Here is an 11,032-nt window from a genome sequence, read left to right on the forward strand (position 1 = left end):
TCATCTGTTCTGAGGACAGAAGGGACGGGTGTGTCCAGGCTGGCGGCAAAGGCTGCACTTGCGGGGTTTCTTGGCCGCGGACCCTGCGTCCGAGGAACCAGCCCGGGCCCTTTTGCTTCTGGCCTCCGGCCCCTGGCTTTCTCCTCTGGCTCCTGCCCAGGGGGGGCCTCCAAAGGTCCCTGCGGGGAGAGCGAGGGGAGGAATGAGTGGGAACGGCAGAGCCCCAGCCCTGGTGAGGGGGCCCGTGTCACCTCACACGCAGAAGCAGGGACCAAGCAAGCAGCCCCCTGAGCGCGTGCAGAGCCCGAGCTCTGGACCCTTCCAGTCCTTCAAGAGCCTCACAGTACTGGCCGCCCCATTACCCAGGAAAAATGACCAGGCGGCCCAGAGATCAGACACCACCTCCGCCCACCCTTACGCGTCTGCCGTGCGCGCCGAAGGACAACGTCCCGCGCGGCACTAGCGTCTCCAGCCTCCGCCTGCCCCTAGCCTCTGGGTTCTCCCCGTTGTGGGCAGACCTGCCGCACGTGTGCTAGAGTCACAGTTTCAGGTTAACAGAGACTCTAGAGAGGTAGGCAGGTGCCCATCTTACGGAGGAAACAGGCTGAGAAGCCGCACCAAATGGTTCAAGGTCACACAGGTGGGCCCCAAGAGAAAGCTCCCGCCAGGCTCCCTTAGACACGTGACCAGGCTTCTGCGTGCCCCGGAGGGCCCAGGTGCCTTCAGGTGCGTCATCTACCTGGACCCAGCGTCCGGTGGCAGTTCTCCCCACACCCATCCGCGGGGCGCCAACCCAAGCTGTGTAACCCAGGGCAGGAGCCGGACATCAGGGCCAGGGCCTCCGTCTTACAGGATGAGGCCCCGGTACAGGGCCCGCCAGGTTTACAAAGGCCGGAGGAGCGCAGGGCTCCAGGAGCGGGCCGACCCACGGCCGGGCCTGGGCTGTGTCGCCCTGTGAGCCCGACAGGTCACCCCGCCCGACTGGGCCTCGCCTTCCTCTCCTGTGAGTCGCGATCACAGCCGTCACCCGACGAAGGTGAGAGACGACACGCAGAGCACAGCGGCGTGGCGCCAGGCACACAGCAAGCTGCCCGTGACCTTGCGGGTGTGACTGAGCGGGGAGGGGGAGCAAGGCAACCCGTGCCCCCGCCCCCCCGCCCCGCCCCCCTCACCTGGGGCCACGTTCTCGTCCACCCACTGGAAGAAGCCGCACTGCTGCTCCCGGGGCTTGGCGCACGTGTGGAACTGGCGCCCCTTGTTGGGCCCGTCCTTCTGCACAGTGCGCGTGACGGCGGGCTGGCTGCACAGGCAGCACCCGCCACCGCCACCGTCGCCATCGCCGGGGCTTCCGGGCCCGCCCAGGGGCTTCCCTGAGCCCGGCGGGCGCCCCAGTGAGCCGCCCGGGGGTCTGGGCGCCTCGGAGGGACGCCCCCCTGCTCCTGGGTGGCTGCTGTCGGCCCAGAGGAAGAAGCTGCAGCCGCCGCCGCTGCACTTGTAGAACTGGCGGCCCTGGTTGGGCCCCTCCTTCCGGACGGTGAGCAGCAGGGCCTCCCGGCCACAGTTGCAGGTCACGGAGTTGCCTTCGCCCTCGGCGGCGGGCAGGGGCAGAGTCCTGGGGGCGGGAGGCGGGTGGTGGCCGTGCTGGCTGCTGCCCATTCTGTGCAGGGACTGGCTGGCCTGCAGGTGGCCGGAGGGCTGGCGGACTGGCTGGCCAGCTCGGGTGGGCCCCCGTGAAAACCTGAGGTCCAAGATCTCCCTCAGGGTCTCGTCACATCCGCCAACACAGCCGACGAATTCCAGTGGCACGGTTGGGGGAAGGCTGCCTCGCTTAAACTTGAACTTCAACCTAGTGAGGCCAGAAGATGAGAAAACACATTAACTACCGGGTGCCAGAGTCTTCTTGGTCCACATAGGGCTGTGCCCACCCCACCTAGGAAAGCCATGCAAGGCACAGCCAGCCCGGCCCCTGCGGTCACACAAGAGCGCAGAGCAGGAGGGAGATGAGCTCTAAGACCCGTCACCCGCCAAAACCCAGGAGCCTCTGAGAGGTGCACCTCCCTGTGCCCCGGTTCGGCGTGGTCCAGGGCCTCTCAACGTGAGGGCACGCTACTTGGTAGCGGCACTAGAACGCACGTGGGCTTTGCTCTCATTCTCCTGTGTGCTGTGCATGCATTAGGGTTTTCCGGAAGCTGCGAAACGCACAGTAAACTCAGCAGACTGACAGCAGATGGGAGAGCTGAGAATCCTACCATCTCCTGTTAAGCCAGACCGTTAAACTGGCAAAAGTGGAAAACAATGCAATCTTCCTCTCGTTTTATTTTGCTTTGAAAATAAGTACATTTTATCTTAAAAACATGTTCACTTACGTTAGTATGCGACGCCTCTGTTACAAACACGTGAATAAACATTTTAGACGATGCCTCCACTTTAATTGAAAACGTGGCAGAATCTTTATAAACATTAACTCACAACGGTAGCTCTCTGGGTTCCTCCGTGATTTCTGAGAGCGTAAGGGGTCCCATGACCAAAGGCCTGAGGACCAGCCCTACGCGCGGCCCTGGGGCTTTCTGGAGGAGACCACCTTCCTCAGCCTCCGCGTCAGCCCACAGTGGGAGAGGCGGGGAAAGGTCGGGCTCCGCCAGGAGGTGCCAAGGAATGAGGGCCCCCAGGGATGCCACGCTGTGCCCCTCCTGCAGGTGCCTCGGCCCCCAGCTCACCTGTAAACGGGGTGCGGCTGACACACGGGACACACGCTCCCGTCCCTGCTGGCCTCCAGCACACTGTCCGGGAACCACACGGCCGAGCGACATTCCGGGAAGCCCGTGCAGCTGAGGTAGAACCTGGGGGGCGAGGGCCGGGGTCACGCAAGAGCTGCCGGAGACGGCTCCAGCTGATCACACGCGACACTCATGCTTCTGGAGGACACGGTCGCTGACACTGACAGGAAAACCAGCCTGCGCTGACGTCCCTGAAATCGCCAGTCACGCTGCTGACACCTCTTCCTGCTTAAAAACCACCAAGCCGCTGCCAGCGCCCAGACCACGGCAGGGCCCCGCCGGCCCCTGGGTGCTCCCCGAGTCCGCCTGGGCCTCCGGCAGCCTGGACACCTGCCCAGGCTGCACGCGCTGCGGAGACGCCGACCCTCCCCCTCCCCGCAGCTCTGTGAGGAGGAAAACGGGCTCGGGGGGTCAGCAACCAGCGGGGTCTCCGCCGCTGTCCACACACAGGGCGAGCACCATCCGCCCCCGGGGGACAAGCCCCGCCCCCACCAGCCCCCCGCCCGCCCGTTCCCCCAGGGCCTCACACCCCCAGGGCCACCATTCCAGCCCCGACGCCCGGTCCAGGGGCTGGTGAAGCAGGCCTGCTCTAAATAGCAACGTGGGAACAAAAGGATGGGCCCTGCACAGCGTCCGGCGCTGGGCTGCAGGGGCGGGGAGGGGAAGGCACAGCTGGGCACTGACCCGCCGCTCTTCCTGGTCTTCAGGACCATGTCCTTGCCGCACTGTGGGCACTTCCTGACGGGCTCTGGCACAGCTGGGAAGATGGCTTCTTGCTGGGCCAGCTCCACCCCTGCCCCAAAGTACTGGGACAAGGCCTCGTCCAACCTGAAGAACCAGCAGAGCATTTCCCGCGTCCTTGCGCGCTCACCGCACGCACGACGCGGGCAGCCGGCCGGTCAGCCACAGGCCTGACGCGGAGCGCCAGGCACAGCGCGCCGTGCTGGCCGAGCGGCCGGCTCCTCCGACCCGCGGCTCCCGGGAGGGGTCCAGCCGCAGGCAGGCGCTTCCGCCTCGCCACTGGCCCCAGGCAAGCCCACGAGACCGCCCGGCCGCGCACACGCCCGAGTGTGGGTCTGGAGTCAAGTTTAAACTAGAGCACGCGTTTCTTTTCAAAACTGGCACGGGGTTAGGAAGCGTGTTACTTCCAACAGAATACACACACGCCACGTATCACAGCCTCCTCCCCGTGCCCCAGAGAACAGCAGCACCCGGTGAGCCCACCCACGCTCAGGACAGGATGGAAAGGGCGCTCCCAAAGCCCGCAGCCCAGAGAAACTGGACCTGGTCCTTCTGGTTACGGCCCCCAGACTGGCAAGGCTCTGCGGCAGGGACCAGCCCAACCCGGGAGGAGAGCCTGGAGGGGCGGCGGCCACCGGCGGGAACGGCGGCACGTGAGCGGGCTGGCACGGGAGAGCAGGCCCGTAGTCACCTCTGGGCTTTGGCCGTGGCCTCGACGAAGACCTGCTTGTACTTCTGCACCTGCTGCTGCAGGACCACGAGCTTGTCCTTCTTCCCCTCGCAGATGAGCTTCAGGTCAGCCTCCAGCTCGGCCCGCAGGTCGGGCTTGGACATCTCGTAGCCCATGGAGTCATAGCCTGAACAAGGGCAGCGTCACGCGGCTCAGACACACCCGCGGGGCTTCGGCGACACCCCGCCCTCCGCCCGACCTCGAGCCCCCGGCTCCTCACCTTCCACAAGCCCCATGCCCAGGTGCCCGGGGAGAAAGCGCTTGTCTGGCGTGAGCCCGACGTACATCCGGGCCTTGATGGTCTCGATATGCTCCGCGTGCGTCGCGTCGGTACCTGCGGGACACCCTTGTCACTCAGGCTAACCCACGCCCCACCCCCGCGCAGCCCCCCTCCTCCGCCTGGACTTCCTGTTGCAGGTGACACACCTCCACGCAGAGCCGGCCACGCGGGGTCCGCAACCTCCTCTCCCTCACGTCCACTCGCTCAAGCCGTTAAGTCCAGCTTGGAAATCCCTTCTGTAAGCCCCCCTCCCCGCCGCCACGTGCCAGAGGCCACATCACTCGCCCACATCTTTACAACGTCCCCGGTCTCCTGGCTGCTGGTCTCTTCCTTCACCCAACCTACTCTTTATGCCACAACCAAGGGGATCTTCTGAAATGTAGCTCTGCCACCAAGGAAACGCAAATCGAAACCACAAGGAAATACCACTTCTCTCTCGCTGGGACAGGTACAGCCCAAAAGATAGTGGCAAATGTTGCTGAAACCCGACCCTCGCATGGATTGTAAGATGGTGCAGCCGCCGTGGAAAACAGTCTGGAGGGTCCTCAAAGTGTTAAACACAGAGTCACCATAGGACCCAGCAATTCTGCAACAGGGATGTACCCAGGAGAACTGAAATCATGTCCACACAAGAACCTGTACACAAACATTCACAGCTATTGGTTACTATGCACAGTAACCAAAAACTAGAAACCACCCAAACGTCCCTAAGTTGATGAATGGATAAACGAAACGTGGTCCATCCACACGACGGAAGAGGTTTGGTGGTGAACAGGAATGAAGCACTGAGACACGCTACCCGCACGAGCCCGCAGAGCAGGCAACGTGGGACACCAGGTGCAGAAGGCCACACGCTATGTCGTTCACCGATAAGAAATGTCTAGGACACGCACATCCACTGAGGCAGAAAGATGAGGGCTGGGGGCTGCGGGGGAGGGGGAGAGCTAACGGGCATGGGGCTTCTGAGGTGATGGAAACGCTCTGAAATGGACCGTGGCCACGGCTGCACGAGTCCATGAATCTACTCAACACTGGACTGTACCTCTGGGCTCAGTGGCGCGGACGGTGTGTGAATTATGTCTCCACAAAGCTGTTCCCGTTGTTCCAATGTAGGTCTCTGAGCGCCTTGCTTAGAAACCTCAGGCGGCCCTCTGCTGACCTCGGGCACGTCGGAGCCCCCGAGCCCGGTGTCCAGGCCCCGCACAGTCGGGCTCCAACCATCTTTCCGGCCTTGCCTCCCAGAACCTCCCCCTGCAGCATGTGCCTGCTGGTCCCCCGTCCTTCCTCAGGCCCTGTGTGGGCCAAGAATACCAGGGTGTCCCAGGTGAGACTCCCGAGTGATGGGAAACACCTATGTCCCTGTGCGGATGGTGCAGGGCAGTGGTTAAGGGTACCGACTGCAGAGTTATCTGGACCCAGGTGTTCACAGCTCACACACTTTTGTGACCTGAGGCAAGTTCTTAACTGCTCTTAAGCTTCCCTTTAGCTACAAAGTGGGGAGGAGAACACAGCCCCCTCGTTAGAGCTGTCGTGAAGATCAGAGGAGAACTGGACCCCGCGCCCATGAGAGGGCAAGAGCCACTGGTTACCGTGACGACAAACTACTTACCGATGCCGTGCTTCTCCATGAGGGAAATAAGGTCGGCCTCAGTGAGCAGCTGGGGTGGACTGGTCTCCCCGTCCACCATCTCCACGGTGCTGGGCTGAAAGCAGGAGCCTCGGCTGTAGACAGGGAGGGTCTACAGAGGGCAGCAGATGTGGTGGTCAGACCCCTGCCTGGCGCCCAGGCACAGACGGCGCTCTGTTCTGTCACATGGTGCAGGGGCCGGGAGCACGACGGTCCCCCCTCCCCGCCGTGTCACCTTGTCGCTCCAGCGATCGTAGGGGTACACGTCCAGATAGTTTCGGGCCAGGATCATGAGGCCGTGGGCCACGAAGCGCTCCTGCGCGATGTCGATCTCCACGGTGGTCTCCTGGCCCCGGGCATCCTGGGAGCAGCAGGCCAGGAAGTGGCGGACGATGAGCTCGTACAGTCGCTGCTCGTCCCCCTGTGGGGAGAAGAGGAGCCCTAGTCCCTCTAGACGCTGCCGGCAGGTCAGTCTGGCTGGTGCTACCCTCCAGCCCAAAGCTGCACACACAACAGAGCGCAGCTCCTGCAGCCCCGTGCCCACGTGCAGTGCAGGCAAATCCCTCGCTGCTTGTGGGTTTAGGCCGATAAACTCCACAAGTGGAGTCCCCTTGCCCTCAAGACTGGAAAGCAACTCCTCTGATGTAAACCCAGTCCGAGCAGAAACCAAAGCGAAAGCATCCGGTTTCCAAGAGGCCCAGCGTATGTAGGACACACAGACTAAAGATGCGCCGGCAGCCTCCGACCTGTGAGCGCAGGGCTCGCGGTGATCCTCCGCCCTTTCGGTAACCAAGGACGTAGTGAAGCCCCCCTACCAGAAGCCTGTGAGACGTTCATGCTCATATCCAAAAGATCTCCTTCTAAGAATGTCTTCAGAGGAAACGTGACATCCACGTAAATATCTATCATGCAAATGTTAACTGCAGTAGGTCATCCTTTAAAAACAGATCTAGAGCTTCTGTGGTGGCGCAGCGGTTGAGAGTCCGCCTGCCGATGCAGGGGACGTGGGTTCGTGCCCCGGTCTGGGAAGATCCCACATGCCGCGGAGCGGCTGGGCCCGTGAGCCACGGCCGCCGAACCTGCGCGTCCGGAGCCTGTGCTCCGCAACGGGAGAGGCCACAACAGAGAGAGGCCCGCGTACCGCAAAAAAACCCAAAACAGAACAGATCTAGCAAAATACAGTACCTCTATGCGATCATTATATATCATACGTTAAAATATTTTAGCTTATGGGGAAATGCTCACGATATAAAACGGAAAACATTAGTTTACAAAGCTATTTAAGGTTATAATTTAATTGTAAGAATTATATACACACAGGAAAAAAACGTGGTTCTCAGGAAGTGGTGAGATTACAGGCAATTTTTTACTTCCTTATTATCTTTTTTATTTTGTGAGTTGTCTAAAATAAACATGTATGGCTGTCAGAATCAGAAAGAACGTGTGTTACTAAAGGAAGAACAAAACAATAAGCCTGCAGCCACCAAACAGGCCTAAGCAGCCGTGGCCCCTGGAGCATGTGCCTGGCTGAGAGCACGGCTGGCCCGTGTTACAGGCTCTAGGCGCTGGGTGAGAAAGCGCCCAGCCCAGAGTGTGGCCGGAGGGTGGCGGTGAAGTTTCGGGAAGGTGACGGAAACCGGCCCAGTCTTGCGAGGAGAAGGGTGGGGGCCGAGCACGGGCTCGGGGAAGGGGCCACCCGGTTTGTGGTGAGGGTCAGGGCAGCAGCCGAGGGAGGGGACAGAAAGCGGGGGGGCTGGATGGAGCAGAGCCCCCATGCGGGTCTCTCGGGAAGCCAGGCACAGACTGTGGGAGGAGGATGTTGACACGACCTCTTTTCTGAGGTGGAAATTTCGAAACCACTTAGCTCCTACAGTCAGAGCCCGCAGAGTAGATTCAAACCCCAGCCCTGACCCCTGACCTCCCTGCGGGTTCTGGCGGCAGCACAGCCAGGGAAACCAACCTGCAGGCTGTCCGTGTACTTGGTGGGGTGGATGGGAGGGTGGGCTTGGTCAGACTTGCTCCCGTTGCGTGGAGTGGGGCCGCCCCGCTCTAGAATGCTCTGGGCGAAGGGCCCCCAGCGTGGATCTTGGGTCTGTTCCTCCACCAGCGCTGTCAGGTCTAAGTCTTTGGGGAAAATGTTTGTTTCAGTTCGGGGATAGCTGATGTACCTAAACAGAGCCAAACAAGCACAATAAGAAATTGCTAAATTGGTCTATAAACGACTAAATTAGCTTGAGAACACAGGTGACACCTGCAACAACCTGTCTGATCCAGGCAACAACGTTACCCATGCTGGGGAAAGCCCTGAGATGTGACCCCCCCCACCCCCCACCCCCGCCAGTGGGTGAAGAGCAACAGGCGCTCCTGCGGGGTCACTCCCGGGAGCACACTCGCTCCAGCCCAGCCCTCCTGCCCCCGGGGGGCTTGGGGCACTTCCCCACCCCCCAGCACGGGCGCACAGAACGACCCCAGGACAAGCCCTGCGGTCCTGACCCGAGCGGCCCACGCCCCGTGGCTCGTCTTAAAGGAGAGAGAGAACGATGCCGCCTCGGAACCACAAGGCGGCCCCTGTGTGTAACTTTAAACATTCCACTAGCCACTCAAACGTTACTGGGACAATTTACATCCTCTTCTCACACGAGCCTTCGAAACGCGTCGCGTTTACGCCCTCAGCACGTCCCAGTTTGGACAGCCCAGATTTCCCGGGCTCGGCAGCCACTCACGGCGAGTGGCTGCCACACGGCTCAGCGTGGACCACACTGTCCCCGGACGGCGCTGGGTGCTCACGACCCCCAAGGCGGGGGGTGACAGCGGGCACACAAGTCCTCGCGGCGCGCCCCGCCCGCCGAGAGGTCGAGAGTGGATTCGAGTTTACTCCGCGGAGTGTTATCTTAGGGCTTAAGTGACCTTGAAATGCCTTTTCCATCAGAAAAGAGAAGTCAGTGTCAAAATTCCTCTACTTGAGAGCCGGGTGACATCTAGACAGTCTGGTTTCCTCATAAGCTCTATTTCTAAAATATTTCACCCTGATAAAGATGCATCAAATTCTCTTCCCAAATGTGGACTAATATTTACCCTTGAGTGTAGAGCTTTTCTGCAATCCTCATGGTCTCTTTAGCATTTATCCTCAACTTTCGAGAAGCCAGCTTCTCAAGCTCCTGTAAGACGTGTGGACAGGCACCGGGCGTGAGTCACAGGCCCCAACACGCCTGCACACCTCCCCTTCAGAGCTTCCTGGCGCCCCTCCAGCTGCTCTCACACGTCTGTGTGAAAGGCTGTGCTGTGGCAAGGTTTCCGGGGCTACTGGGCAGAGCAGGGCCCCAGCCCAGGGCTTCCCAGACCCCAGTGTGCAGAAGCCAGAATCACCTGGAATGCGACAGATTCCTGGGCCCGAGCACTAGGGAGTCTGAGAGAGGAGGGCCAGCACAGAGGCTGGAAATCTGCGCTTCTAACAGGCGTCTCAAGTATTGACTCTAATGCCAGCAGGCTGAGACCCGCACTCTGGGGACACCACCTGAACCCCGGGGACATCCCCTGGGTGATGAACGCCATTCTTCCAAGCCTCGCGGGGGATCACCCGCCGTCCCTCCCCCTTGGTGACCCTCCGACAATGCTGCTGGCTACACGTCAAAGCGTATTAACCGGTGAGGGACGAAACACTTACGCCCACTGCACACAGGCAATCCGTAGCCCCCTCCCATCGTCCCTCAGCACGCGTGTGCACGCGCACACGCACACAGACACACACACACAGCCCCACCCCGAGATGAAGGACGCCCTGCCTACCAGTCCCTGCACGTTCTGCATGTTCAACCTTCAGAGGCAACCCTGACAGTTATTACACCCTGAATGTTCCTACAGAGTGGTGACCGGGAAGGGACACCCTGATGTGGTTTATTCAGACTTGTGTCCCGTTGGGTGGTTCTTCTTGGGATCAAAAAAATCTCAGAAGCCCTGTTCTAGGGTAGGCTAGTAAAGTAGATATTTAAAATGATGTTTACATACATTATGCAAAAACGTTAAGGAAAATACTTGGGTGGAAAACACTAGCTATTCCAGTAATGCTGTAAAAAATAAGGACACCGAAAAAAGAGGAAGACCCCAAAATTACATCAGCAATTACCTAAAGATGGAGAGGTGATGGGTGATTTCTCTTCCTTCTTTTGCTTCCAAAACCCCACGTGGAGCAGTTATACTGCGTTTATTAACTGATTTAAGAGGTCGGGCAGGCCTGTGCTCTGGGGTTTCTGTCTCTCCTAAGAGCGTTCCTGTGCGGCACTGGGAAGAGGTGCTTCCTGCCACTGGGCCACCTTCCGCAGCAGAAGCCCCGTCCCAACCACAGGAGTCAGAGCTCCTCAGGGCTGGCACAGTCCCCGCGAACATACCACAGTGTCCAAAGCTTGAGGCCTCCACTTGCTTTTTGCCTTGGAACTGACCTCCACCACGGTCGCCCTGGGATCCTAGAAAGCCAGGAAAAGCAGAGGCCACTTTAACCTGCTGGAGCATCCTCGCCAGCTTTCCTTGACCGTCCCTGGCACTGCCCACAGAGGCCCTGCTCCCTCCCTCAAGACGTCAGCTTGCAGCCCACAGTGTGCTGGACACCAGCGCCTGCTTCTCGCTCAAAGACCCTGAGGGGCAAGTTCACGAGCCCCAAGGTGCCCTCTCCAGAGCCTCGGTATCTCCTTAGTTTCCTGTCTACGCATGCACAGTGTTACTGCTTTGCTTTGTTTTTTTTAAATTCACGACAATACAGAGCTGGAAATAGGAAAAGTTACATAATACAAACTGGAGAACTCTAATCTTAAGACCAACCTCACTTTTTTTTTTTTTTTTTTTTTTTTTTTTTTTTTGCGGTACGCAGGTCTCTCACTGTTGTG

The 11,032-nt window shown here is 59.8% G+C and overlaps 1 protein-coding gene across 1 annotated transcript in view; it reads right to left on the reverse strand.

Moving 5' to 3' along the window:
• TOP3A (DNA topoisomerase III alpha) overlaps window positions 1-11,032 on the reverse strand; it is a 24,044-nt gene continuing 13,012 nt past the window's right edge. Inside the window, exons 9-19 of the mRNA XM_024127965.3 lie at window positions 10,541-10,615; window positions 9,231-9,313; window positions 8,116-8,323; window positions 6,391-6,576; window positions 6,138-6,267; window positions 4,469-4,582; window positions 4,210-4,375; window positions 3,462-3,605; window positions 2,718-2,840; window positions 1,173-1,846; window positions 1-179 (exon numbers count right to left, since the gene is read on the reverse strand). Of these exons, the coding sequence (XP_023983733.1) occupies window positions 1-179; window positions 1,173-1,846; window positions 2,718-2,840; window positions 3,462-3,605; window positions 4,210-4,375; window positions 4,469-4,582; window positions 6,138-6,267; window positions 6,391-6,576; window positions 8,116-8,323; window positions 9,231-9,313; window positions 10,541-10,615 (2,082 nt within the window). The remainder of the gene's footprint in view (window positions 180-1,172; window positions 1,847-2,717; window positions 2,841-3,461; window positions 3,606-4,209; window positions 4,376-4,468; window positions 4,583-6,137; window positions 6,268-6,390; window positions 6,577-8,115; window positions 8,324-9,230; window positions 9,314-10,540; window positions 10,616-11,032) is intronic.

Source organism: Physeter macrocephalus, unplaced genomic scaffold, assembly GCF_002837175.3.
Source record: "Physeter macrocephalus isolate SW-GA unplaced genomic scaffold, ASM283717v5 random_121, whole genome shotgun sequence".
Lineage (NCBI taxonomy): Eukaryota > Metazoa > Chordata > Mammalia > Artiodactyla > Physeteridae > Physeter > Physeter macrocephalus.